This window comes from Rhinoraja longicauda, chromosome 33, assembly GCF_053455715.1.
Source record: "Rhinoraja longicauda isolate Sanriku21f chromosome 33, sRhiLon1.1, whole genome shotgun sequence".
Taxonomy (NCBI): domain Eukaryota; kingdom Metazoa; phylum Chordata; class Chondrichthyes; order Rajiformes; family Arhynchobatidae; genus Rhinoraja; species Rhinoraja longicauda.
Window position 1 is genome coordinate 7868733 of NC_135985.1, and position 24430 is coordinate 7893162.

The 24430-nt window shown below is 39.4% G+C and overlaps 2 protein-coding genes across 6 annotated transcripts in view; one reads left to right on the forward strand and one right to left on the reverse strand.

Annotated features, from left to right (window-relative positions):
- gldn (gliomedin) overlaps positions 1-2866 on the forward strand; it is a 30648-nt gene extending 27782 nt beyond the window's left edge. For both annotated transcript variants that reach the window (XM_078427228.1, XM_078427227.1), the window contains exon 10: positions 1342-2866. In XM_078427228.1, coding sequence (XP_078283354.1) covers positions 1342-1813 — 472 coding nt within the window. In that variant the 3' untranslated portion in view covers positions 1814-2866. The remainder of the gene's footprint in view (positions 1-1341) is intronic.
- The window catches only part of dmxl2 (Dmx-like 2), a 105355-nt gene continuing 82475 nt past the window's right edge, over positions 1551-24430 (reverse strand). The window contains exons 32-45 of one of the 4 annotated variants that reach the window (XM_078427225.1): positions 23557-23642; positions 20647-20848; positions 19668-19785; positions 17789-17854; positions 17329-17415; positions 16559-16680; positions 14854-14989; positions 14653-14713; positions 10791-10918; positions 8682-8759; positions 7931-8022; positions 7067-7119; positions 5941-6158; positions 1551-4800 (exon numbers count right to left, since the gene is read on the reverse strand). In XM_078427225.1, coding sequence (XP_078283351.1) covers positions 4591-4800; positions 5941-6158; positions 7067-7119; positions 7931-8022; positions 8682-8759; positions 10791-10918; positions 14653-14713; positions 14854-14989; positions 16559-16680; positions 17329-17415; positions 17789-17854; positions 19668-19785; positions 20647-20848; positions 23557-23642 — 1657 coding nt within the window. In that variant the 3' untranslated portion in view covers positions 1551-4590. The remainder of the gene's footprint in view (positions 4801-5940; positions 6159-7066; positions 7120-7930; positions 8023-8681; positions 8760-10790; positions 10919-14652; positions 14714-14853; positions 14990-16558; positions 16681-17328; positions 17416-17788; positions 17855-19667; positions 19786-20646; positions 20849-23556; positions 23643-24430) is intronic. The other 3 variants (XM_078427223.1, XM_078427222.1, XM_078427224.1) reach the window with 3 other exon arrangements.

A 24430-nucleotide genomic window follows, 5' to 3' on the forward strand; every position in this document is an offset into this window, starting at 1 on the left:
AGATGCTGCCTGATCAGTTGAGTTACTCCAGCATTTGTCTTTTTTTTGTAAACCAGCATCTGCCAATCCTTGTTTCTAAATGATCAGTAAATGTGTTCATTATTATCTGGATCCCTCCAGCCTGCTGCCTTTAAAGAGATGCATTAGTATTGTGCAGGAAATTACCTCCCCCCTCAACTCCATCCAAGGACCCAGTCTTTCCAGGAGAGACATAGGTTCACCTGCACCTCCTCCAACCTCATCTATTGTATCCACTGTTCCAGATGTCAACTTCTCTACATCGGCGAGACCAAATGCAGGCTCGGCGATCGTTTCACTCAACACCTTCGCTCAGTCCGCCTTAACCAACCCGATCTCCCGGTGGTTGAGCACTTCAATTCCCCATCCCAGTCTGACCTTTGTCATGGGCCTCCTCCAGTGTCACAGTGAGGCCCACTGGAAATTGGAGGAACAGCACCTCATATTTCGCTTGGGCAGCTTACAGCCCAGCGGTATGAACATTGACTTCTCTAACTTTAGATAGTTCCTCTACGCCTCTCTTCCCCTCCCCAGTTCTCCCAGTCTTCCTGTCTCCACCTATATCCTTTCTTTGTCCCGCCCCCCTGACATCAGTCTGAAGAAGGGTCTCGACCCAAAACGTCACCCATTCCTTCTCTCCTAGATGCTGCCTGACCTGCTGAGTTACTCCAGCATTTGGTGATACCTGCATTAGTATTGAGGTTATTAATTTATTGCATTACTGATTACTATATTTATGATATTGCATTAAGGAGCCTGTTAGGCAGCAAGTAAGAACTTCATTGGTCTATTGTCGATGCAAGTTATAATTTGTCTAGAAACAGGCCCTTCAGTCCACCTGATCCTCGCCATCGATCACCCATACACTAGTTCTGTTATATTGCTTTTGCATATTACACACTAAGGGCAATTTACAGAAGCCAATTTATCTAAAAATCTGCACGTCCTTGAAATGTGGGTGGAAACTTGAGCAGCCGGAGAAAACCCACACGTCACAGAGAGAACATACAAACTCCACAGACAGCACGCTTGGTCAGGAATGAACCCGGGTCTCTGGCGCAGTATGATTCTTTAATATATGCGGTTAGTCTTTATTCACCAGAAGAGCTAATGGAAGTTGGAAGAAAGAAAAAAAAAAACCCCACCATTTAAAAGACATCTGGACAGGTACATGGATAGGAAAGGTTTAGAGGGATAAGGGCCAAACGTGGGCAGGTAGGACTAGTATAGATGGGACACCTTGGTTTGCATGGGCAAGTGCAAGGATTTCAGAAAATAACAGTGAAGCATGCAATTGTACTAACGTTTCCTTGTTTGGTTTAGATTTCATCTCGATGGGAAACTGGCCCAACGTATGAAAATGGACAATGCTTTGCACAATAATCGCAACTATCTCTTTCGAAATGCAAAGACTTATTTTGATTTAACTGCAGACAAAAGTGGGCTTTGGATAATCTATGCTTCTAGTCACGATGAAAACATTGTGGTTGGCCAGATTGAGAGCGATGAAAAATCATTTGCCATAGTTCAGAATATTAACACCACTTATCCCAAATCGAAGGCAGGAAATGCATTCATTGCACGTAGCATTCTCTACCTCACAGACACCACGGACTCCAAAGTAGTTTTTGCATTTGATTTGTTGAAAGAAAAGCAACTTGATGTAAATTTTGATTTAAGATCATCAAATGATATGCTTACAATGATATCATACAATCCACATGATCATCAATTGCATACATGGGAAAATGGCTACTTAAGAAGGTATGGTCTACAGTTTTTACCAGCTAAATAAATGCAGGTGATAGCAATAATTTATGCACGTGTTAACTGGCATAGCTACTAATGAGATTTTCACAAGGTAAATAATTTTCTCTAATGCCATAATACAACTTTAAAATATTTGGCATTTGCACAAAATATCTAATATTTTTAATATTTCAGCAACATGTCCAAATTGTTAATTGTCACTTTTACACCTTTTAATGTTCTATAATGCAACATTATGTGATCAATGCTGTTTATATCAGTTGTTAATAAAATGTTCAATGGATGTTAGTAAATGTTCAATAGATGTGAGCACTTCAACTCCCCCTCCCATTCCCAGTCTGACCTTTCTGTCATGGGCCTCCTCCAGTGCCATAGTGAGGCCCACCGGAAATTGGAGGAACAGCACCTCATATTTCACCTGGGCAGCTTGCAGCCCAGTGGTATGAACATCGACTTCTCCAACTTTAGATAGTTCCTCTGTCCCTCTCTTCCAATCCCCTTCCCAGATCTCCCACTGTCTTCCTGTCTCCACCTATATCCTTCCTTTGTCCCGCCCCCCTGACATCAGTCTGAAGAAGGGTCTCGACCTGAAACATCACCCATTCCTTCTCTCCTGAGATGCTGCCTGACCTGCTGAGTTACTCCAGCACTTTGTGAATAAATACCTTCGATTTGTACCAGCATCTGCAGTTATTTTCTTACACTTAGTATAACAGCTGTATGATTGATGCTGCTTGATAAGGGATTAGTAAAGTATTTTTGTTAACTACCCATTTCAAATATGGTTCCCGGACATACGTATATGTTGATATCAGATAATTTATAATCATGGTATTTATTTGGAATAGGTTAGAATAGTGGTGGTCTGCTTTTTTTTTTAAACATGGGACATTGCAAAACTAGAATTATACACAGTAGATATGCAGGGTTAGATTTGATGGGGCAATTGGCCTAATTCTGAGCCTATGTTTTATGGCCTTGTGGGATTACTATCTCACATGACCTCCACTGCAGTGTTGTTAGGCCATCTGCATGGGGAGCATCTCTCTCCACCACTTCCCAAATCCACGACAGATCTCTGGACCGAGTTTTTAGTTTTAATGAGTCATAACTAGTCTAACTACAAGTGCTATTATGACAGATTGCTCATGAAATTGATCTTAGATTGGGTTAGAAGGGCCAGAGAAGCCCCGCTGTGTCACACCACAAGTGTTCTTGCTGTTATGTGGTGGCTCTTGGTAATTATGATGAAACTGAAGAGCCTCTCATGACATATTGCTTGTCAACTTCACATCATTAAGCTGTGAACAAGAGATTGTCCTCGAGATTCCACAGCTTTGCAGACTCGGTGCTTCGAGCCCGAATGAACAAAGAGGCAACCGTCACAAAACCTAAGCTCCCATTCTGGTGCCAGGTTCTGGAGATCATATATAACTATAGACTCAGATTTTCCAACAATGCAAAGATGATATAGCAGACAGTTAGCTACACACATTAAAAATTTATTTGACTTACAAAGACTGGGACGCACAACTATTTTGGGTATAGTTTCAAGCGGGAGATGTAGAGTCCATACTTTGCTTAGTCCACACAGAAATGCAATGAATTTGGTACAGAACACGGACACAAAATATGAGAAGACAACTTCACAGACAATGTGCCAAATACTGTCTTATGGTCCTCAGGGTTTACTTACCATGTTTAGCAGGATGTACATACAGAAAACAAGTACAATAAATTAAAAAGTATATTACAGGCAAAATAGATCATATAGAACTCTTGGTTGCATGTTATCTTAATTCACAGAATAAAATAACTTAAATATCAGAATGTTACATAAAGTGTTGGGCCAGTTAGCCAGACATTCATCCAAGGAAATCCAATCTTTTACACATAATAGGACTCTTCCATTTTCAAATACAAATATTGTCATATCATACTTTATATTATAGTGCAATGTTCAGATTCAACAGATATACTAACAATAAAGCTAATTCAAAATGAACAAAAATACCATCTCATTTCCTTGCTTTTCAAGTATAGATATACAACGCCATTATTAGACTGTACTACACAATATCATGATGAATAGTTTGCAATGAGGACAACAGTCTCAAAAAGGTTTAGGAAGTGTGCAATAAAGGCATTAATTTTTCATTCAATAGATTTAACTCGAGTGATTAAATTAAAAAATATCTATAAACTGACAAATCAAACTATACATCTGAATGATATTGGATACCATTTTTGCATTGCAACTTTCAGTTAAGATCATGTATCTGCCGCAGTGTTAACGTTGAAAATTCTTTCAAGGATGATAAAATAATTAATTTAAATTCTAGAAATCAATTCACGCTATCATTACACATGGGGTTTTCCAATAAATTACTACATGGTTTTCCTCAGTGCAGATGGATTTTAGCTATGGGCACATACTTTTAATGTCCATTCACTTACAGTACACCAAAGATTCTGCATTGTGTTCACAGTGCATAACCAACAACCTGCAACTGCATTGCTTTGAAGTGATAATACAGTTCATGCATGTCTGCCCTACGGGTTTTAATATGGATTCTTAAGCCTTTATACCACAAAGCCACACTATATTTCTTTAAATGACTCTCTTCACATGTATTTCAAGCCTTCCAAGATCCGATGCTAATAGAAGAGTTCTGCAAAATGCCGAACCAGGGATCTCATTCCCAAACATCAAGCAGTCTAAATGACAGCTTACGCATTCCCACACTATATGTGAGTTGCCCATGTTTTAGAGTAACCAGAAACCAGAATAAGCCCAGGAAACTACAAGATGTCAAATATTCCAGTCGGAATATTAAAATAATCCGGCAAAACTCTCGTCTTCAAAGTTCCATCTGCTCCACAGGAAAAGATGCGATTTCTTGGCCGGATTTCCAGCTGCACAATCCCTGTGCCAATGTTACGAAAGATCGACTGCTTGGCATGTTCATTAGTGAATGAATGGATTAACCCATGACTTGTCAACCTCCACACCTGCAAAACAAAAACTTGAATAATTCTCCGAAATTCATGTCAACTTCAGATTTTACTTCTATTTACTTTCTCTTCTATTTAGTCCTTGGAGATACAGTGCCAAAACAGACCTTTCGGCCCACCAAGTACACTCTGACCAGTGTTCACTCTGTACACTAGCACGATCCTGCACACTAGGGACATCTTACAATTTTTTTTTCCACCGAAGCCAATTAACTTACACGTCTTTGGAATGTGGACGCAGGCAGAGCGTGCAATCTCTATACAGACCGTACCCATAGTCAGGATCGAACCTGGGTCTCTGGCTCTGTAAGGCAACAACTCTACCACTGCGCCACCCTACTGTGCAAATAACTTGTGTTACTTCATAATCAAATATGTCCATTTAGTCAGTTCTGCAATTAAATTTTGGCAAAAAATGACTTTAAACAATTTAGTTGTACTGTGCACTGTGGGAACGATTGCTGCCTACAATTAAAATCTCCAGGTTAGTAAAATTGCATCGCACAACTGTAAAGTATTAAAACATTTTTTACAGAAAATGCCCTACACCAATAGAAATGACCATTGTGAAGTATCAGGTATGTCAACTGATGTACCACAGGAGGCAGATAGAGACTGAAGCAAAACAAACACATTGATGATGTGGAATGTTAATTGGAGGTCTAGGACAATCAATCCAAGTTGAGGGTGGAAATCCAGAGTACAAGCAGGTCGTTAAAACATCTGATTAATTGGCACCGTACAAACATAATTGGCGAGAGTATCAGTATAAAAATGACCAAGTATAAAATGCTTAATAATTAAGACACAATGGGACAATATATGACTGATGCAGACTCCAATGTTGTTGCAGTTCAAATGCAAAAGACAATGGCTGCAGAGGAAAAGCCAGAGGTTGCTATTCTGGCAGTAACATTCAAAGCACATACCCTCCCTTGCTGATACCCTCCCCATCATCTGAATGGGACTTGTATCAATGGTGTCCAGTGGCCATATTCAGCCGATTGCTCTTCCACGTTAGTTAGAAATTCACATCAGAATGTTGGAAACTTGTGGCAGCAGGTTTCAGTGGGGAAAACATCTCACCTAGAGACTTGTCTCAAAGTCTAAAGGAGGTTTTTTGTGCAGATGCCTTACCTTCATATTCCCTTCGGCTGAACCTGTAATGAAATTATCTTCAGTGGCGTCCAGAGCAAGGGCCTTAATAGCTGAATCATGTGCCTGAAAGGTGTGTAGCAATTGTCTCTGCCTTATGTCAAAAATGCAGACAAAGCCCTTCCTGCCCCCGGAGATGAGAAGTTGCTGTTTTGGTGCATACTGCAATACCGTGGCACCATTTTCATGGCAGACAAAGCCTAGGGATTAAAGAAAAAGCATTAAAACACATTAATCTTAAAAAATTATGGTTAGTATAACAAATTAATCATGCACAAATATCATTACTGTACCTGAATGACAATTCTATTAATTTTAATTTTGATGATATGGGGTTGCCTTGATGCCTATACACATTATATATTTTCAAACAAATTCATCATGCAGCAACAGAAAAATCAGAACTCTCCAATCTTCCAGCATCTCATCCGTGTCTAATGATAATTCATACATCTTAGCCTGTAATTTCCTGTCTAGCTTCCCACAGTGTCCTCCGATATATCTGAGGCCCGGGATCCATGCTTTGGTCCCTGAATTCCTTAGTTTTCTTTAAATTGGGAACACACCAAAAGAACCATGTTATCTGGATGTAGGTCGCTGATTGTGTAACAGAGAGAATATTTCCAATGAGATGCCAAATTAAAAGTAGCCTAGAACCATTAAGACCCTTTTTCATGTGCATATTTTCATATTTTCATATTTCAGATACACATAATCTTACACATTATCTTACACATAATCTAAACTTTGCTGGAATAGATTGTGCAATCATTTGGTACAATTGTGTTGCAATTGCCAATGTCCAACATGTGGTCTCTATGCTTGTATTGGTACGTTGCACCACCCCGTCCTCAGGTTCCTATGTTCATGGCATTTGAACATTACAGCCTGTTCTATTACCACAGCCCTTTATACCATATACATCAGAACTACATGATGTGATTTCTGCATCATCAGAGCACACTTAAAACAGAGTAAAATACAATTTCTAACAAAGAATTCCTCAGAGTGGTTGATTCATAGAATTCCACTAAAATGTAAAAATGGAAATTAGTACGATATTTCTATCACTAACAGGTATTATAAAGGTTAGAAACAATGATCATACCATGCACAAGACTGTTATGTGGTGAAATTAGTGTATCCCAAAGGCAAACATTTCTGGAAAGAGAAGTAGAATTGTCAGTTAAAATCTAATCACACCTTTTTAACATTTAATATTCAGCAGCTCTATCATTGAGGAAAAAACAGATGTACGCGAGTAATATTCCAGCCAACAAACGGATCAATTTCCTGGTTCCACTCCCACGACCATTACCAAGCTGTAGAATTTGTTTGTGAAATCTGTTCCAGATTCACTCGAGCCTGGTTGCTGATGATCCCTTATTGCACAGACACTTTGTGTCCTGTTTTATAGAATAAGAGACTTCCCTGCTGTGATCAGGCTACTGAACTGTCCTCCATAAGTGCGGGTGTAGTTCCGATCTTCCAATCTACCTCATTACAGACACAGGACCTTTTTCTCTGTTTACTGTAACACTATATACTGCAACTGGCATTTTTCAGTTGGCACTACCTATTGCGCTAGTGTATGGCTTGATTGTACTCATGTACAGTATGATCTGATTTAACTGCATAGCACACAAACAAAAGCTTTTCACTGTACCTCAGTTCACATAACAAGAATAAACCAATACCAAGAGAGGGCAGAACATCGCTCTTCTCTTGAACTACAGAGAAAGATCTTTCGTCACATGGGACTACACAAAATTCAATAAAAAGAGCAACAAGATTTGCTCTTTAGCATTAATGTTACAATTAACAGAAGTAATTAGTTAAGGTACCAGTAAATAACGTTGAATCGATAAAGAAAATACACCAACACTTAAATTGAGAAAAAAGCATTTTAGAAAATGAACCCTTTTAGATCGGGAAGCAAATCTTCTTTGATCATTACAGGAGTTTGTTGTACCTGCCGTCATTGGATTGCCCTGCTGTCGTTAGGAGGCTTGAGGAGGTAACGAATGCGAAGTCACCAGCAGCTTTACTGTGGCACTGCCAGCTCTGCAATTAATCAAATAACGCACTGTAACTGCACAATATCCCAAACAACGCACTGTAATATCACAGTATCCCAAACAACGCACTGTAATATCACAGTACCCCAAACAACGCACTGTAATATCACGGTATCCCAAACACACTATTATAGCACAGTATCCCAAACACACTGTAACAGCACAGTATTCCAAACACACTATTATAGCACAGTATTCCAAACACACTGTAACAGCGCAGTATCCCAAACACACTGTAATATCACAGTATCCCAAACACACTGTAATATCACAGTATCCCAAACACACTGTTATAACACAGTATCCCAAACACACTATTATAGCACAGTAACCCAAACGCATTGTAATAGCATATCATCAAAAAAACTAACAGCACAGTATTCCAAACAGAATCATTTGCTTTGTTTTTCGAAGTAATGGTTAATTGTGTTACAATGATTGCAAGAACTGAAATACTACATTTGAAACATTCAATATTTAGAAGACAACTCTTTCTCTAAACTAAACAGCACATCTACAACTCCACAAGGGATAAAGAAATACTGAACCAATTTTTAGCATGTCTATAACGTCCAAGAGAAAATTATTTATTCGGCAAACCCAAAATATATCTTAACAAGTTACAAGATGACTTCTATAACTTACAAGATAAGGTTTGGGGTTAGATCCAGTCTGGTTGACTTGCCAAAGGCTGAGATAACCTTCTCCGTCTGCCACTCCCAACTACAGAATTTAAAAGAAAGGTAAAGGTAATATTTTAGTCAAACCTTTCTGAAACTATTTTTAAAGAGTGATGAATACTGGGGGAGGTGTTCCTCTGTCCCAGCATCACGACATGCTTGCCCTTGAACCACACTGTCTGGTCTTCTACTGGGAGCTGGCTTTCAGCACAATGTGTCGGAAGGAACCACACCTGGAGTATTGTGCACAGTTTTGGTCTCCCAATTTGAGGAAGGACAGTCTTGTTATTGAGGGAGTACAGCGTAGGTTCACCACATGAATTCCCAGGATGGCGGGGCTGACATATGATGAAAGAATGGATTGACTGGGGTTGCATTCACTGGGATTTAGAAAGATGCGAGGAGATCTTATAGAAACATATAACATTAAAGGATTGTACAGGCTAGTTGCAGGAAAAATGTTCTTGATGTTGGTGGAGCCCCGAACCAGGGGTCACAGTTTAAGAATAAAGGGTAGGCCATTTAGGACTGAGATGAGGAAAAACCTTTTCACCCAGATATCTTTTGAGATTCCGTACTACAAAAAAATTGCATTCTATTTTTCCATTGTTTTCCCAACAACAACTGAGCTTTTGACATCTCATGACTGTGAAATAATCAAAGAATTCTAGAGGACAGAGAGAGACCAATAAACCCATTCCACCTTCTTCAGATTGAAACATCAAATTAGTGTCACATCACCATCCACTCTGATTTTTTTTTCTACTGGCCTCAAAAACTTTTTTTCCCCTGAGAGCCAATCTTATTCCATGTCTCAATATTTTGGGCAGGATTTGAGAATTCTACAAGGGGACATTTCTGTAACTGAAGGGCTTTTACATGGACATCACATATAAATATATTTGAATGTGCTATTTGTTTATTTGAACGGATGCATTCCTTCTGAAACTGTCATATACTTTTCTGAGACACTGGGGGAGAAATTGAACTGTCGTCATCAATACTAAACGTTTGCGTGTTGGTTGTTTCTAATGTTCAGTTTTATTTCGTTCTTGCATCACAAATAACAATGGAACATACATTTTAGAAACATAGAAACATAGAAAGTAGGTGCAGGAGTAGGCCATTCGGCCCTTCGAGCCTGCACCGCCATTCAATATGATCATGGCTGATCATCCAGCTCAGTAGCCTGTACCTGCCTTCTCTCCATACCCCCTGATCCTTTTAACAAAAAGGGCCACATCTAACTCCCTCTTAAATATAGCCAATGAACTGGCCTCAACTACCTTCTGTGGCAGAGAATTCCACAGACTCACCACTCTCTGTGTGAAGAAATGTTTTCTCATCTCGGTCCTAAAAGACTTCCCCCTTATCCTTAAGCTGTGACCCCTGGTTCTGGACTCCCCCAACATCGGGAACAATCTTCCCGCATCTAGCCTCTCCAACCCCTTAAGAATTTTATATGTTTCTATAAGATCCCCCCTCAGTCTTCTAAATTCCAGCGAGTACAAGCCCAGTCTATCCAGTCTTTCCTCATATGCAAGTCCCGCCATCCCAGGGATTAATCTGGTGAACCTTCTCTGTACTCCTTCTAAGGCAAGAACGTCTTTCCTCAGGTTAGGAGACCAAAACTGCACACAATACTCCAGGTGCAGTCTCACCAAGGCCCTGTACAACTGCAGCAGAACCTCCCTGCTCCTAAACTCAAATCCTCTTGCTATGAATGCCAACATACCATTCGCTTTCTTCACTGCCTGCTGCACCTGCATGCTTGCTTTCAATGACTGGTGCACCATGACACCCAGGTCACGTTGCATCTCCCCTTCTCCCAATCGGTCACCATTCAGGTAATACTCTGCTTTCCTGTTCTTGCCGCCAAAGTGGATAACCTCACATTTGTAATGAAACTGATCACGCTTGGATAAATATTTTGCATTTTCATTCTAATAATTTTGGAAACTTTTCTCAAAAATTGAATTGGGTTGAATGGGTGAGAAAATTCTATAATTTCAGAAAGACGACACCTTAGCGTGCAACAATACTAACGCACATTAAACGTACAGTAAGGACTAACCTTATTGCCTTGGGTATTAAAGTAAAGTCGGGTAACCCTGGCATTTCCAGCTTGCCGGAAACATATAACCTGCTGTGGCCGATTCCATTCAAACATTCGAACACTTCCATCTTGTGCGCCTGTCAGATCTGATTGGAATGAAATGGAAGAAGTTGTCAGTTCAGAGGCGAAGTACAAACATAAATGAATAAATTATTTCTGCCTACAATAAATTATTGAGCAACTTGCTTTTCTTTTCATTCATAATAAAAATCTGCATTCCTTTTAAGTTCAAAATAAATGACTGGCTCAACCTCTTGTGTCAAAGGATTTAATACTCATCAATACTTAATTGGATTAGTATGGAGCACAAATGCCATGCCCTGCCTTTTGCCGGCTTGAATGCAAAGGGATTCCGAAACATGGATGCTGAATTTGTTCAATTCAGAATCAGAAATACATCAGATAAATGTCATCGTGTGTAATCTCATATCAGTCGCCATTGATTCTGCATTTACAGAAGTATGCAGGTGAAGCAACTAATTCACAAAGCTATCAGAAAGCAATTGTTTAATGCTCAATCGAATACAAAAAATAGGGAGGAATGCTTCAATTAGACAGAGCATTGGTAAGACCTAATTTGGAATACTGTGTACTTCATTAGTCTCTTTAATTAAATCGAGATGTTAGTGTGTTGTTTGCAGTTCAGAGGAGGTTTAACAGCTTGAGACCTGGAATAGGCAGGTTGACATGCAAGGAAACGCTATATTGAGTTTTTTTGTTGTTGTTTAGTTTAGGAAAGTGAGAGGAGACTTGATTGAAACACGAGATCCCAATGAGTCCTGACAAGGTAGATGTGGAGAGGATATACTTTTCTCTCCTCTCAGTGATCAATGCAAAAGCAATTTTAATGTGCAAATTAAGACATTAATGGGCTACATGGTTGCCAATGATGCAATCAAAGAAATGAAGAAGGCACAAGCTCTGTGCAGGAGGAACATTGGAGGAAATATAACAACTGCAGGACTTGGAGGCTAGAGACAACCTATAATGGAATTTCTGTACAATGAGAATTTTAAGATACACGATGAAAGGTTGTAACAACAAAGGATTTTCCTTCATATCATTCAAGAACATTATATTCTATTATTGTTTAACAGTACAAGTAAAACAGCAATTATTTTTTAGGATCACTCGCTAACTCCAATGAAAGAGATGCCGATTTTTCTGATGAAAATTCCATCAATATACATTAATGACTTGGATGAAGGGATTAAAAGTACCATTAGCAAATTTGCAGATGATACAAAGCTGGGTGGTGGTGTGAGCTGTGAGGAAGATGCTATGAGGTTGCAGGGTGACTTGGACAGGTTGTGTGAGTGGGCGGATACATGGCAGATGCAGTTTAATGTGGATAAGTGTGAGGTTATCCACTTTGGTGGTAAGAATAAGAAGGCAGATTATTATCTGAATGGTGTCAAGTTAGGTAAAGGGGACGTACAACGAGATCTGGGTGTCCGAGTGCATCAGTCACTGAAAGGAAGCATGCAGGTACAGCAGGCAGTGAAGAAAGCCAATAGAATGTTGGCCTTCATAACAAGAGGAGTTGAGTATAGGAGCAAAGAGGTCCTTCTTTAGTTGTATAGGGCCCTAGTGAGACCGCACCTGGAGTACTGTGTGCAGTTTTGGTCTCCAAATTTGAGGAAGGTTATTCTTGCTATTGAGGGCGTGCAGCGCAAGTTTACTAGGTTAATTCCCGGAATGGCGGGACTGTCATGTGTTGAATGACCGGAGCGGCTAGGCTTGTATACACTGGAATTTAGAAGGATGAGGGGATCTTATCGAAACATATGATTATTAAGGGGTTGGACACATTAGAGGCAGAAAATGTTGGGGGAGTCCAGAACCAGGGGCCACAGTTTAAGAATAAGGGGTAGGCCATTTAGAACAGAGACGAGGAAAAACTTTTTCAGTCAGAGTTGTAAATCTGTGGAATTCACTGCCTCAGAAGGCAGTGGAGGCCAATTCTCTGAATGCATTCAAGAGAGAGCTAGATAGAGCTCTTAAGGATAGCGGAGTCAGGGGGTATGGGGAGAAGGCAGGAACGGGGTACTGATTGAGAATGATCATCCATGATCACATTGAATGGTGGTGCTGGCTCGAAGGGCCGAATGGCCTACTTCTGCACCTATTGTCTAATGCCCCCCTCCTTCAATTCCATACCATTGCTTGAAAATCTGCACTGTACCTCCTGTGAAATATTCTTACCTCAATCAGTGACTGCAAGAAAAGTATTCTTACCTCAACTTGTAACAGCAAGTAAAATATTTAATTAGCTTGCAGAAAGTCGCCAAGATCTTGAAACTTGCTCTACAGAGCAATACACAGTTCCTCCAAAGTCTGTGTGGGTATTGTTTCAGCATGTTAGCAATTTGTTCGGCATGGTCTTCATTGTATATACGTGACCATACTGTCAATGGATAATCCTTGCTGGCCAGTAATCAACTTTTAGTGTGTGTGATTGTCAATGCTGTCGTCACAGCATTCTGATGCCAAATGTGGACATGTAAGAAAATAACTGCAGATGCTGGTACAAATCGAAGGTATTTATTCACAAAATGCTGGAGTAACTCAGCAGGTCAGGCAGCATCTCAGGAGAGAAGGAATAGGTGATGTTACGGGTCATGACCCTTCTTCAGTCTGAAGAAGGGTCTCGACCCGAAACGTCACCCATTCCTTCTCTCCTGAGATGCTGCCTGACCTGCTGAGTTACTCCAGCATTTTATGAATAAATACCTTCCAAATGTGGACATTATCACTTGGGTACTAGGTACTGACCTGCATAAAACCTTGCCTTTGGTTAGATACCAGTTAAGCAAAGGAGGACAAAAAGCCTATTTACTTCCTTTATGGAATTGAGGTGCGGTGGGTTTATGTACAGACACCGAGAGGTAGCCTGCAATTTTTGTAGTGCTCTTAGTGCCTGCTGGTTTTTGGCAAGATAAAAAATAACACAGTTTCGGTCCCTTTGAATAAACAAAATTATAAAATCTCAATCCAATGAAATATTGTAAAAATCTCCAGCTGCACACTGGAAGAAGCCAGGCACAAATTTTCATTGCCAATGACGATGCGTGGAATTTGGCAGAGAGTGGGTTTAATTTGGATTTATTCTAATAAATAACTTGGAATTAAAATATACCATCACCAACAGCAACCAAGAACTACCTAACTATCAAGAGGGAAGGAAATGAGTTGCCCCTACTCAGTGTGGCTTTAAAAATAACTTCAGACCCATAGTTACTCCCCCCCCCCCCACCTGTATCCACCTATTATTTGCCAGGCTTTGTCCTGCCCTTCCTCACCTCCAGCTTTCTCTGCCCTCCTGGCCCAAGACGACAATCAGAGTACAAGAGTACATACAGGCCCAGTGAAAATGATGAATGGAACACATCACCTCACTCCATCATGCATGCTCTGCATTGTTGGACAGTTCTCACATAAGGCTCAGAACTGGAGTGGAAACAAATCATCCTTGATCTCAAGGAGGTTTCCAAGGCAGAGGAGGCAATAACTAAAAGAACCATCAATACTGCTTCTGGAACGTTTTGATTCATCAGAATGCACAGTGAATTCTGATGCTAGTTTCAAGGATCTAGGATCAGATCTCATAAACAGGGCCCAATGATCTCAACTTTATGCCAATATAGTCTTCTGGTTTCCAGGGCTGCAGATTACAAAGCCCTGCATTGTTAATTTGTGATGAAGAACAAATTATTGCTTTAAACATATTGTCATTTATTTGGTCTTTGTGCAGAACGTATGCAAGGTCTTCTGTTAGGTCTGAGAAACAAAATGGGCTTAATCTCATTTAAGCACTCACAGTATCGGTGAGCTGGATGGGAGGTCATCCTCTTCACATTATTCAAGTTTCTCTTTATGATCTGTAATGAGGAAAATGTATAAATCAACAATTGTATTGGAAAAAATATTTCTTCATTTTGAGTAAATGGTGGTTCACCATAATTAATATTTGTATTGATTATTAAATACATAAGATCATAAGCCATAGGAGCAGACGTACCACAGTGGCTCCTGTGCTGGTCTGCCCACTACCTAGCCAAGGCATTGAAGAAGAATTAGAAAGTTGGCTGGATGAAAAATGAGTTGTACTTGTTTGGCTGGTGCTGCCCAGTGAGCGATGCTCAAGATCGTCAGAACTGTAAGAGATATCAATAATTAGACACTCCAATAAAGTAATTTCTAAATTCAAGGGTGATGCAAAATTTAGAGGGGAGAGCAGGGTGGACAGTTTATATCAAGAACACAAGAGTTTACATTGGCAGGAGTTGACCAAGGAAAGACACAAAGCTTATCAGGTAGGCCATAGATGAATAAACTGCGGATGCTGGTTTAAACCGAAGATAGACACAAAAAACTGGAGAAACTCAACGGGCCAGACAGCATCTCTGAAGAAAAGGAATAGGCGACGTTTCGGGACGAGAGGGTGACGGAATAGGTGACATTTCGGATCAGACTGAAGAAGGGTCTCGAACTGAAACGTTACCTATTTATTTTCTCCTGAGATGCTGTCTGACCAGCTGAGTTATTCCAGCTTTTTTGTGTCTATCTTAGGCCATAAATGAAAGCAATTTGGGCCAAATAGCCAATTTCTGAAGAAACAAAGAACTGCAGATGCTGCTTTATACCAAACTTAGACACAAAGCACTGGAGTAACTCAGTGGGACAGGCAGCATCTCTGGAGAAACACTTCCACGCGCCCATTTCTGTGCCGCATATTGTAAATTATTATAACTTCTGATGATGTGAGCATTTTATTTAAAATCCAAATAGGGATACATTATACAGTGAATGACAGGGCCCAGAGGAGTGCTGCAGAACAGAGACCAAAGGGTACAAGTGCACTGTTTTCTCAAAGTGACGGCACAGGTAGATAGGGTGGTGAAGGTGGCATCTGGTATGCTTGCCTTGATCAGTCGGAGTACTTTGTGGAAAGACAATGAGACTATTGGTGAGACTATTTTTAAAGTATTGCAGGAGGTTCTGGTCATCATGTTATTGGAAGGATGTGATTAAGATTTAGATAATGCAAAAAAGATTCACAAGGATGTTACAGGAACTCGGGCGGTTGAGTTATAAGGAGAGATTGGATAGACTGGGACTGCTTTCCCTGGAGCAAACAAAGCTGAGGGGTGACCTTAAAGAGGTTTACAACATCCCGAGGGGTGTAGATAAGGTAATTATTATTTTTCCCAGGGTAGGGAAGTCTAAAACTAGAGGTGAAAGATTTAAACTTGCTCTGACGGAGAAGTTTTTCACACAGATGTTGGTGGATATATGGAATGAGCTGCCAAAAGAAGTGCTAGAGGCAGGAATAATCACAACATTTAAAAAACATGACACAAAGCGTGAGGGTAACTCAGCTGGTCAGGCAGCATTGCTGGAAAACATTGATAGGTGACTCTGGTCTGAAGAAGGGTCCAGATCCAAAACATCACCTATCCATGTTCTCCAACGATGCTGCCTCACCTGCCGAGTTACTCCAGTACTGTGTTATTTTTGTAAACAAGCATCAGCAGATTCTTGTATCCACATTTAAAATATGTGGACATATAGGAAAGGTTTATAGGGATATGGGCTAAATGCAAGTAAATGTGACCAGCTCAGGTCGACATCTTGGTTGGCATGGACAAATTGGGCGGAAGGGCTTGCTTCCGTGATGTACAACTCTATAAAAGCATTCTAAGAGATTAAGTAAAGTTAATAACCTTCTGGAATCTCTGTCTGAATCTTCACCAATCCACGTAAAAGGCTGAGCAGTTAGAATTGCAGATACATCAAGTTCTTGTACATCATGTGTGGAAGCCAGAGCTATCTCATTGGAATTTGCCTTTTGTGAGGGGAGAAAAACATAAGACAAAATTCAAACCAAAGTAAGAGTAAAGAAAGTCTTCTCAATAAACTGGAAGGTGCAGTGATATTTACCTTGATAGGCACATCAATCGAAATAATTCAAGAAAAAAAATTGCAAAACAATAGCAATCTGGAAAAGAAGTTGTTGCATTTACAGCCATATTAATATGAAAGTGGAAGTACTGAGGAGCAGTTACTTTGGGAGAACAGTCTTTCCCAAACAACCTGCAATTCTTTTTCTTTTGCAAAATGAAATGCTGGAGGAACTCAGCATGTCAGGCAGCATCTGCAGAAGGAATAGGCAGGCGACATTTCGGGATAGGACCCTTCAGACTGACGTTTTCTTCTGCAAGTAGCCCTCTAAAGCAGCACAGTAGACAGGCTAATAGTTGGTCCAGTAGGAGCTCCTGATGCCAGCAGCATGAGGTCACTACTAAGCCAAGCTCCTAGGTAGGTTTACTGACAAGAAGAGTGCACAAGAAGTGCTTTAGAGTGATTTACGAATCTTGCCCTTCCTGTCTCCTTCCACTTTGTTGGGTCTAGGAAGTTCTGGGAAGCCTGATTAACTAGTGATGATACCATTTGTAAATTTTCTTTTTGCATTAAAAGGCACTTGATTTCTTACCTTATTAATTGCAAATGCCATGATGGCATCAGAATCTTTATGAATAATCTTTGATTTTCCACCTGGATAGCCCATATCCGCTTCAACCTAAAATACAATACTACATATAATAGTGTACGGATCAAGATTTCAATAGTTTTAATGCACTTCAATTCTGTACCAATGATGTTGCTTGCCTTTTTATTTGGAAATAAAATATTCAGCAAAACGTTAAAAGAATGACCAGCATACCAACTGTTTAATGGTTTTAGCAATGCAGCAAAAAGCTGTGCATAATAATAATCCATGTAACCCTTTTGAACTCATACAGAATGAATTGAAATTATATTCTCCACAATCACAATGATATAGAGCTTTGCGTGTGCACGATTATTTACTTTCACACACCATTAAACAAGATGTTGAAGCTAGTGCGATTAGAACAGCTGCCAAAGACAAAGGGGTGGGAAAGGGATACTACCTTGTTGCTGCCACGATGGTCCCCGACGTAGTTTTGTTTGACTTGGTCCACATGGTCTTCTACTGACTACACAACACAGCACACAGTCACAGCACATTACACATGCACAGAAAAAAAATGAAAATGAATAAAATGTTTTTACTGAATTAAAAAAAAATGAAAACCTGGCAGTATTGCATTGGCAAAAGCAGCAATTGTATTATATTGACATTATTGATTGATTTCTTCATATTTCACAAAAATGGCGAATCAATCCTGTTAATTTGCCATTAGATGAAATGTGTAAAACGTGGAAGGAATAAAAATTACATTGGGAAAAAAAAGGTGATAAACATTATACTGTGAAGGCACAGAAAGAAATTTCATGACAAACCTAATGACCAAAAAGTACTTTGGTTTGTAAACCTTTTTATACCAAATTGTGTTGTTCGCAAAGAAAGGTAGAGGAGTGATTTATCTTTGTAGATTGAGAATTATTCATGCTCCGTTACAAATTTTCCAATCGTAACAAGATTTGGGTACAATAGGATTTTTTTTCTATTTCTGAAGAGACTTCTTACAGTCAGACATATTTTTGAAATAATCACATTAAAAAAGATAATGGCCTAAATGAACAATACTGCCAGGATTATAAAACAAGGTGGCAAGCAATATACTGATGATGTGCCTAACTTATTTAAGGGTTAGAAAATCATTCCAATTTAGTGTGCATTTCCTTTTGCTAATGTTAACCAAATAGAAAATTAACTTCCAAGAACTGATGTAATTGATTTGATTTCTTGCCAACACTTTTAATAAAAATGGAAATTATAATTGTAAATAATGCTGCTCCAAGGTATTAAGTCTGCACGTGATGTAACAGAGTCATCCGATAATAATTGTAATTACAGATGCACTCAACCCTACTTTCTCCATTTTGCTATTTTTCTTTTCTAAGCAAGACCCAGGATTCTGCTAATACTAGCATATTCATCATTTCACTGGGAATTCTTAATACAAAATTCTCTAGCGATTATGATATTGCCAGACTTGTGGCCATGTTGAGGCTGGTAGCAGTCATGCACAGTTGCAATCTCACAGTTGCAATCACACACATATTCACCATTTCAGCTGTTTGATGGCATACTCATTTCCAGGAGAAATCAAAACCCAATTTTCCTTTTCCTTCGTTAAAGGGATCCCTTCGTTAAAGTCTATTTTAAATGCCTCCAATTCAGAAATAAGCAAGTAATGCAGATCGAGAATAACACCTGATTTTGGCAAAATTCAATGATGAATTTCCATGCAGTTTATTTGTGATTGGTGTAAATTACCCATGAGCCATCAGGATTACACCAGGATGAAAGCCAAGCAATTTTATCCCTGGGTAAAGATGTGACAAGTGGGAGGGTTCCACAGTGGAACAGTCAGGAGGCCAGTGATTTTGTTGTGAAGTTCAAGCTGCTATCCTGCTATGGTTCACAAAGAAAGCACATTAGAAACAACAAATTTCTAGATTTCTCATGGACAGCTTGACTTGCATGGTACTGAATAAAAACTACTTCTACCACAGGGATCCAACATTCATAGGAAATTAGTTTTTGCTTGCCTGCAAGACGACCATTGCCCAAAACCCAGTAGTTACTATGGTAGGAAGGGAAATGCCTGACCATCATTTTAACTAAACATCCTGTTTATTCCCAAAGGAAAGATGTACAAGTATAGTAGAGCTATACCAAGTTGATTTTTTACAACTTAATTATTATAAGCTGACACATCATCATTAGCACCCTTTATATTATGTTGTGCCAAATATGTGGTTGATCTTTAAATCTAGAATACTAATTCAAACTACAAAATATTAAAAAAGGCAACAACTTATATCCTCACGCCCATTTACCTCACTTTGCCTTCTTTTCTTCGTGAAAATAAATCGTATAAATGTGTCTTGCAGAATTTCTTGCTTGACTAAGTACCACCACAGCCTTTTAACAGGGAAGGTGGTATAATGCTTTGACCTGAAGTAAAGTAAATAGCATATTTTGTCCACATAAGCATAATGATAAATTTATGGGTCTCATTTTTTTTAGCCTGCAACAATAATTCTAAGCTTAACTGGAACTTCATATTAACAGATGAAACACAAGCTTCTTGATTAAACAAATCATGTTACAGATCACCTTTAGCATCAAAGCTTAAACAACAAAAGCCAGGAGCTGTGTCGATTCAAGCTTGCAAATAAATTGTGTTGTGCAGACAAACATTTGGCAATGATTGTGCCATTTATACAAAAGGTAAGCATGTTTAAATCAATATTGCAAATCTTAAGAGTCATACAGTTTGGAAACAGGCCCTTCGGCCCAACTTGCCCACACTGACCAACATGCCCCATATACACTAGTCCCATCTACCCGTGTTAGGCCCATATCCTTTAAACCCAACCTATCCATGTACCTGTCCAAATTTTTTATTTTTAAAGCTATGATAGTACCTGCCTCAACTACCTCCTCTGGCAGCTTTTTCCAAATAACTTTTGTGTAAAAAAAGTTGTCCCTCAGGTTCCCATTAAATCTTTCCCTCCCTCACCTTAAACCTATGACTGTCCTCTGGTTCATGATTCTTATGTTTTATATAACTGGTATTGTTGTACTCACTTAGCTGTTATGTTATTTAATAAGAAAAATAATGGAAAAATCAAACATGACCTTTTTAGCTGCCTAATCCATTTTCAAAGGTGTTCTGCTATTTATTTTTTAGCGACGATTTCTGACTAGTAACCTTGAAAATATTTTTTCATCTGTAACTATTACAGCACTAACTGATGTCGACTGATGAAAAAATTATACCCCACAAAGTCTACTTTTCAGTAGTTCTCTTACTTGAATGGAGTGTTCTCTGGTTCAAGCATTGCTTTGTGTCGCAGAATAGCTGGTCCAGCAACGTTAGAGAAATCATTGGGATATGTGTTAATGAAGTTTGGAGGTGGCCCTTCAAACTGTTCCATTTTTGCATGAAGTATTTGCTGCCAGTTTTCCAAGGTTTTCATAACAGCATTACCCAAAGGTGAAGTTACTGGAAGATCTATGGGAAATATACATTTGATGAAGACAAAATGGATGACATTATTAGACTGCCAGTCAATTCTTAAACTCATTTAGGATTCTATAAACAGAATAATGCTTGGTTTTCAAAACCAAAGTAAATAATGTTAGAATGGAAAACATGTTAATCCTAATGTTTGCAAGTGACTTAACTTAATGTGATGCAAGCACTCTAAAATTAAATATTTATTATTAAATATACTAATAATGCACTACCCAGGATTTTCACAGATTTCCCAATTTTCCTGGCCAACTGCTTAAAACTTTCAACACGAACATTTTTGTTAAATAAACTATTATTTCAAGCCAATTCAACTCATGCGATCATTTATAACTATTGTTTATTTCAAAAACATGCATACACTCCAATAAGCAGGAAGATCAAAACAGACCAGAAGGTTGACAGATTGGAGGGGTGAAAGGCAGATGTAATTAATTAGAGAGAATTGAATGGCAAAACATTTTGTTAGGAAGAATCAGAAGAGACAACAGGTAAAATAGTAACATTTTAAATGCATGCCAGAGGAGAGACTTGAAGGGTGTGGTTATGCACGCATGGTTGAAGATGGTAGGATGACGCGTGTGACAGGCAGAAATTAATTTCAGGGGGATCAATCAAAGTTGCTTTCCCATGCCAGGTGGGCACCTAACCAGGCGAATGCTGTGATAAGAGTGGTTACTAAAAACTTATTGTGATGATACCCAATGTCATGTGCCTCTCTAAACCAGGTGAACTAATTTCCCTGGCAAAGCACGACACATTTTTTTTGGAGTGGCACCATTTGATCTGGAATCAGCAGTCGTTATTTGCTTTCCATTGTGAAAATGAGAGAATTGATTTCAGTATGCATAGTGCTATAAAAGTACTGTGTCTGAATTTTTAGAGCAGTTTCCAATAGTTTTAAGTATCAGAAATCAGAGGGTTTAGAACTTGGAATATAATGCTTGATAGGATAGCAGTAGCTTTCCACATGCAATTTGAAAAATATTTAAAACAAACTGCAGGGATATTTGTTGTGATAGTGCTGAAGTGGGTGTCAGGGCATTGTTCTTTGGTAAACTGGGATGAAATAATAGATCTCGCCCCAAATGAAGGCAGGAGAATAAAATAATTAATAGTCAGCTAGGTCACATTTTAGCTAGGACCAAAGACTAAATACTTCTGAATGTTTCAGAGACAAAAAGAAATAGAAGTGATTCAAATATTAGATCGAATAAACCCCCGCCTCATATCGTATAAACTTCATAGCTTCTCCGGAGCAGTCTAGGCAGCAGAAGTGTTTCAGTGAAGCTGACCACCTCTGAGGGGTATACACCAGAATTGTCAGGCATGCTGTCGGTGAACAGAACAGGCTTGTTGTCTAGTGCTACTTTTTAACTTGTCATTTAAGTTTAGTTGGCCAGAATACTGAACATGATTCACTGCCTATCTTCACGCACTATCTGCTCTTTAAGAAAGCATAAAACCATGCTGGATCCAGTTCAGGACAGAGTTGATACTTGGTATCCGTAAATTAATGTGCATGTAGACAGTAACATCCTGCACCATGTATACATTGTAATCCTATCAAAACCATATGTTCACTATAGTCTGTTGATCTCCAGAATGAGACATGAAATGTACCAGACTCTCTTTGAATAGAAGGCATTAATGACATTTAAAAAAAATAGTATGTCAATCGAAAGTAGACGACCAATCTATCGAGCTCCATTCTGAAAGGTGAAATTATCTTAAGGTCACTTTGACAGTCTTAAACTATAATCTTTAATCTGCTCTACTGGTTGGATGCAGCAGGTGGTGGAATTCAGTGAAGAAGATTATTTCACAAGCATAAGTTATCAGACACGTATGGGAGAGTAACTGCTTAAACATCGCGGCTGATTACTGCTTCCTTCCAAAAGCTCCTTTCCTTTCTCTCTTCAGCAGCTTGCTCTCATTCCTGCACTCCCCAGATTCAACTCGGTCATAGAAACTTGCAAAGAGAGTTGCAAACTTGCAAATGCCTACCACTTCACTCAATGCTAGGAACAACTGGCTTAGCCATTAGGTAGAAGTCAGCAGAATGCCTTCAGCATTCGGCCTATTTTTCCTTATGAACTGCAATTTGGACCAACTCTTGACAGTACGAAGCATTTGGGAAACAAACCAACAGCTGGAATAAATCAACCAGCAACTAACCAGTATGTAGCTGATGGTTCATTCAAATAGCGCTCATGGGCATCCATCCTATTACCAAACAAGGCTGTAACTGGTGTGATGAACTCCAAAATGCCAGTGTTAGTATCAAATCATCATTGTTCATTGACTGACATGATATGCCTCAGCTGCTTGTATCTAACAGACACTGTTTGTGTCTGTGCCAAAGTTCCCATCAAGACAAATGTTTGAATAATCGTGCCAGAAGCAAAAAGGTGCTTATTAGGACATGTTGGGGTTCTTGCCTATGAAAAAAGGCCTCTACGAAACCAAGACATTAAATCTTTTGACAGTTCAGTGATAATGGATCAAGAAGAGCAATTTATTTTTGAAGGGAAGAGAGTAAAACAGTTCAATATTAGTTACTCAGCAATTGCAAAGAATAAACTATGAAAAGGTTTTTAAATTGCAGATGAAGATTTCATTTCAAGTGCGTTATTTTTCTAATTGTGGCACAATTTAAATAGCAACTTCAACAGAAAAAGCCATACCTGTGAAATCCAATCCTACAACAGGAAAGAAGTTTTTTATATTGTGCAATGCAAGCTTAACCATCCCAAAACGGATCAGAGCCCAGCTGAAAAATAAATACACATGGAATTATCATCATATCATATATAAACAGCCGGAAACAGGCCTTTTCGGCCCACCAAGTCCGTGCCGCCCAGCGATCCCCGCACATTAACACTATCCTACACCCACTAGGGACAATTTTTACATTTACCCAGCTAATTTACCTACATACCTGTACGTCTTTGGAGTGTGGGAGGAAACCGAAGATCTCGGAGAAAACCCACGCAGGTCACGGGGAGAACCTACAAACTCCTTACAGTGCAGCGCCCGTAGTCAGGATCGAACCTGAGTCTCCGGCGCTGCATTCGCTGTAAAGCAGCAACTCTACCGCTGCGCAGACACATCAAAATATTTTTTGAACCCAAGGAACAGTGGATGCAGGTTTATAAAATAATGGCACAAAGCACTGGAGTAACTCAGCAGGTCAGGCTCTCCTTGTTCTCCTGAAATGGTGCCTGACCTGCCAAGTTACTCAAGCATTTTTTCTTTCAAATATTCTTTAACAAGCACCAACAAGAGACCAAATCGCTGATTCCTAATTAGAGCCACTCTCTCCGTCAAATAATACAAATGAAATAAAGAACACATAACAACAGGAGGAAAACAAAGTGCTGGAGGAGCTCAGGCAGCATCTGTGGAAGAAATGGATAGGCGATATTTCGGGCTAGGACCCTTCTTCAGACTGATTGGAGTTAGGGGGAGAAAGCTGGAAAAGTGAGGTGGGGATGGGACAAAGCCTGGCAAGTGACAGGTGGATACTGGTGAGGGGGATAGGGGCGTGATTGACAGATT